At 49.5% G+C, this 5,024-nt stretch overlaps 1 protein-coding gene across 1 annotated transcript; it reads left to right on the forward strand.

Moving 5' to 3' along the window:
- The first annotated feature begins 1,258 nt into the window (after positions 1-1,258).
- CUNH9orf131 (chromosome unknown C9orf131 homolog) lies at positions 1,259-4,790 on the forward strand. Its single transcript, XM_047065853.1, has one exon. It carries the CDS (start codon positions 1,323-1,325, stop codon positions 4,788-4,790), a length of 3,468 nt encoding a protein of 1,155 aa, XP_046921809.1. The 5' UTR covers positions 1,259-1,322.
- Positions 4,791-5,024: the final 234 nt, after the last annotated feature.

A 5,024-nucleotide genomic window follows, 5' to 3' on the forward strand; every position in this document is an offset into this window, starting at 1 on the left:
TCCTTCAAAATAAATAAACTTAATTTTTTAAATAAAAGTAAAAAAATAAAAGAAAGAGCTGACATGGAACACAGTACTGGCTTTAAGAGAAAGAGGGGCAAATGAAGAAAAATGGTCAAGAGCATTTGATCTGGCATCCTTAACATAAATGCTTGCCAAAAAGATCTCAAACAACCTAAAGTCAAATAAGACAGTTCATAGCTGACATGAGAGTAAGAGTGGAGGGGGAGCAGGGAGGACAGACTTGATATATTAAAGATAGAACATGGCTTGTAATCAGAAACCTTAAAAGAAATAAATTTTAATATAACATATACTATGTACTATCCTAATCATATGAATTTATTCATTTAACCTTCAAAACAACCCTATGTGGTAAGGAATATCATCCCCATTTTACAGGTGAGGAAACTGAGGCACTAGAAGATTAAATAGTTTGAGATTTCACAAATAGGAAGTGGCAGAACCAGGATTTGAATAAGGCAGTTTGATGTTAGAATCCATGTCCTAATGACAAGGCCTGAAGCATAATTCTGGCACTGGAAATCAAGACAAAAAGGAATCACTCAGGTTTCACTGTCACAAAGTACTAGTTGCCTGGTAGAGGCAATTTTTTGGCTCTAAATTCAGGGAAAATGCTGTTAGGCATGGGGGGGGATGGGAGTTCTTTGTTCTGTGATGCAGTGATGACCTCAGGGTAAACTGCCACTAGGTGGAGGAAAATGGAATGGTGGACAGAAGGCCTGCTTGGGGCTGAAGGGGACATGGAGCTTCTCTGGGGCCAGTTGACCCATGCCCTGGCCTGTAGACACTGTGGCAGCAACTGCCTCCAGAGCCCAGGGAATCTGGTGACACTATTCTTATTCATGATTTGGCAGATCCAGAGATGGTGGCAGCTTGGGAGGTGGCGACAGTTTCAACTGTGGTACTCTGGAGACATGATGCAAGGCAAGGTGGGTGACATGGATGTGCAGCTGGGTGAATGACTCTTGACACCACATGTGAGTTCAGGTGAAAAATCATTGACATGGATGTAAGCACAAGTGAATGACTGACTGACTATAAGCCTTAAATGTGAGGCTGGATGAATGACCATTATTAACACCAGATTTGAAGCCAGGTGGGTGATTACTGACCCTAGATGTACAGTTATGTAAGGGAATGCTGATCTCCAAATAAAGGCTAGGTAATGGCCATTAACACCAGATAGGTAAGTGACTACTGACCACAGATGTGGGGCCAAGTAACTTCCCTCTGGATGTGGAACAGAGATTGAGGGCTTCATGCCTGAAGCCAGAGCCTTGTGTCTCTGAAAAGGCTTCATGCCTGAAGTATCTTTCTCCACTCCTCAGAGCCTACCACTTCTGCTTGATCATCTGTGGAAGCAGAAGTCAGAGGAGGAAGAAGAGGACGCATCTCTGGATCCACTGAAGCCATGTTCTTTTCCCAAAGAAGCTCCCATTGGAGGGCAAGCCACCACAGTCCCATGTCAACAATCCCGCAGTTCTCAGGGCCTCCACAAAGCCTCAGAGGCACCAAAGCAAGTACATACACAGACCCCAAGCCCTTCTAGATCCTTCCCCACATTTCAGATCCTGACCAACTTGCCTGTGAGGCACAAAACAGCAACAGGAAGTTATCTACATCAGAGAAAAAGCCAGCTCTTCTGGGGTCTCCCCTCTCTGCACAGTGAGTCGTTGGAGGCCATCTTCCTGAGCTCAGGTGGCCCCTCTCCCCTAAAGTTGTCTATTGGCCCTTCTGTTTTCTTCAACCAGCTTGCCTTCCTGACTAGGTCCAACCTGCTGCTTCCCCAGTACTGCTCCCCAACTCAGCCACCTACTCATGAAATCCATACTAGAGAAGATCTGGAAGGGATGGCCCTCGATCCTCAGCAACTTCCTCCTCTATCATCCCCTTCTGTCCCATCATCACCACTCCATCTTAAGTCCTTTCCCATGGACCACAAGGGAGTCCTATCTGGTGCTAAGGCATATCCACAGTGGCTTATGCAGCAGAGTGAGGTCCCTTGGGTCTCTGAGGATCAAGCTCTGCACCTACAGCCTAAACTCCAAAGAACCAGACCCTCCAAGCTTTCCCCACCATCTGAGGTCTGGTGGAGTATGCCACGGGATCCCAGCCTCCAACAACACATTCTAGATTCACTCTCTGCCTCTCTGCTATATCCTTCTAGCCTTCTGGCAGTCCTGACAAGATTTGAGGCCCCATGGAGGACTATGGGGCAAAATGAGGCTCCCAAAGCCTCTGTGCCAGCAATGCCAGCTCCCAGCCCAACTCCAGCCTCCCTGCCAGAACTTCAAGAAGTCGGCCCTACAGAAGAGCTGCCTGGATCTAAGGCCCTCTGGGAAACTACAAGGCAAAGACAGTATCCTCAGATCTCTGAGCCTTCAATCCTGGTCCCTTGCCAATCTGTAGACCCCATGACAGAGCCTCAAGGAACTAGCCCCCTGGGAGTTCCACCTGGATCTAAGACTCAGTGGAGAACCATAGGACATAGACAGAGTCCTCAAGCCTTTGAGCCTCCAATGCCAGCTCCCTGCCAACCCCCAGATTCTCTGTCAGAATTCCAGAAAGTCATCCCTGAAGGACTTTCTGCACCTAAGGACTTCTGGGGAACCATAAGTCAGAGAGAGAGTTCTCAGACCTCTAGGTCTCCAATGCCATGCCCCTGTCATCCCCTAGATCCTCTGCTAGAACTCCAGGGAGGCAGTTCTCTGAGTGATCCATCTGGATATAAGCTCCAGGGAGGACACAGACAAGATTCAGGAAACGTTTGGGCCTTTAAGTCTCCAGCCTTGGACCTCAACCCAGAGCTCTATGCAACTAGTCCTGCATGTGTCCCACCAAGATCTCACAATCCATGGCAGGACAGGCAGAGTAGAGAACATCTTTGGATCTCTGCAGACCCAGTTTCTTCTCCCAGTCTTCCCTCATCCTCTCTGAGTCCCCAAGGAGTCTTGTCTGAGTACAAAGCCATGTGGGAGACCAAGGGACAAAGAAAGAACCTCTGGACCTCTGAGTCCCCAGACCCTGCCCATAGCCCATCTCTAGCTCCCATTCTAGAACTCCACAGAATCAATCCTAGGGGAGGCCTCACTAGATCAGAAACTGCATGGAAAGACATTGAGTATTCTAGGAATTCCTGGGCTTCTGAGCCCCCATCTCTGGCCCTCAGCTCACCTCCAGCTCTTACAATGGAGCCCCTCAGAGGTAGCCCCATGGGGGTCCTGTTTGATTCTGAGGCTACATGTGGGGACATAAAAAGGGGAAAGAACTCCTGGACCTCTGAGATCCCGGCTCGCAGCTTACCTCAAGACCCACATGGAGTCAGATCCTTGGGAGCCCTGTCTGACTCTGAGCCTATTGTGGAGGATAAGGAGCAGAAAAAGATCTGTTGTATTCCTGTGTCCCCACTGTGGATTCCCAGCCCACCTCCAAACTCTATGTCAAAGTCTCCCATAAGTGAGCCTACTGGAGACCAATGTACCTGTAAGCCTAAAGGGGAAGCTGTGGAGCAGAGACACAACTGCTGGGCCACGGAGCTCCCAGCCCCCACCACCAACTCAGTCTCTGCTCCTCTACCAGATCTACATACTGACCTTGAGTTTGTGTGGAAGAATGTGCAACCAAGAGGTATCCCCCAGGGGTCCAACCCTCCAGCAGTGGATCCCCTAGAGCCAATACCCTGGCCTTCCACCTTAGGTAAAACTCTGAAAACTGAGCCCAACCAGCTTGATCTACCTAAGAAAGAGCTCTTCCCAGGGGCTAAAGTAGAAACTCCATCCTTGCAGGGAGGGGCTGTCCCAGAGGTGCCCACCCACTCTGGGATCCAGCCCTGGCACTGGAGTAGAGAGTTGGAACTCAGGCTGAAAAAACTACAGCAAAGCCCTGTTTTCAGATCCCCTGACCCAAGTCATTCATCTGGCAGCTCCATTGCCCTAAGCTCCACAACTCTAGGCACCTGGAGACTCTCTTCCTGTCCCCCACAGCAGATTCATCCCTCTAATTTGTGCCCCCACTCTTCAAGCTGTCATCCCCCAAAAGTTCAGAGCACAGTAACTCAACCTATTCAGGTCTCCCATTGTTACCACTCCCACTCTTCTTCCCAGCCTCAGCCACAAGAGTCTAGCAGGGCAGAACAAGGGTCTCAGAGAGAAGAAAGAATGAAAGTGAAGATGGTGGCCCAGATCTCATCCCAAGAGCCACGTATTCTCATGGAGGCTGGTGAGAACTGCCCAGGCCTGGGCGAGCCCTCAAACCCTAAGGTCCCAGCCTCAGGCAAAAGAAACAAGACTTCAGCCCTATCTTCAGCCAAGAAGAGAGAGAGCCCCAGGAAACCCAAAGCAGGAGACCACAGAGGAGGGGATGTAAGACTGGAGTCATCCACAGTTATGGGGAAGAGCCACCCAGCCCAGGTTGGAAGAGTAAAGGAAGCCTCTTTAAGCAGACTTTCCCAAAGATCTCAGCACAAGGACCAGAGCTCTCAACACACTGCTGCTCTCCCTCAGCAGCTTCACTCTAAGGCAGCAGGTCCCCAAATTCATCAAGGGGCAGGGCTGGAAGCTGGTGACATCTTGACCCCTCAACAATCTAAGCACTGCCCCTGGGCCCATATGGAAAAGCATCTCTCCTCCCCCACACCTCAGGTTCCCCTTACGAGGGGTCTCCCAAGAATGTTAGCCAAGTTTCTAGGTACCCATGGCCCCTGCCCACCAAATCCAATAAGCAAAGGAAAGGCTGGTAGCACTGGCACCCAATACCACAAGACCTAAAGCCAAACCAGTTGTGGGGTAGGGAGACAGAGGAAATCCTAATAAACTAGGTGAACTAGATAAATTCCACTCATGTCGTCTTTGGAGTTTGGCAGACTGGGAATGTCAGTTCCCTATTAACTTCTACTATAGCTATATTCCATCAGGATTTTGTAGGCTTAACTTCTCAAGCCCTTAACAGACGATCATCCTGGAATCCACACATCCCTGTTCTACAGGGTAAGCCTGTAAGGA

The sequence above is a fragment of the Lynx rufus genome, unplaced genomic scaffold, assembly GCF_022079265.1.
Source record: "Lynx rufus isolate CCGP_SWC_20201006 ecotype Redwood Valley unplaced genomic scaffold, mLynRuf1.p SCAF_10, whole genome shotgun sequence".
Lineage (NCBI taxonomy): Eukaryota > Metazoa > Chordata > Mammalia > Carnivora > Felidae > Lynx > Lynx rufus.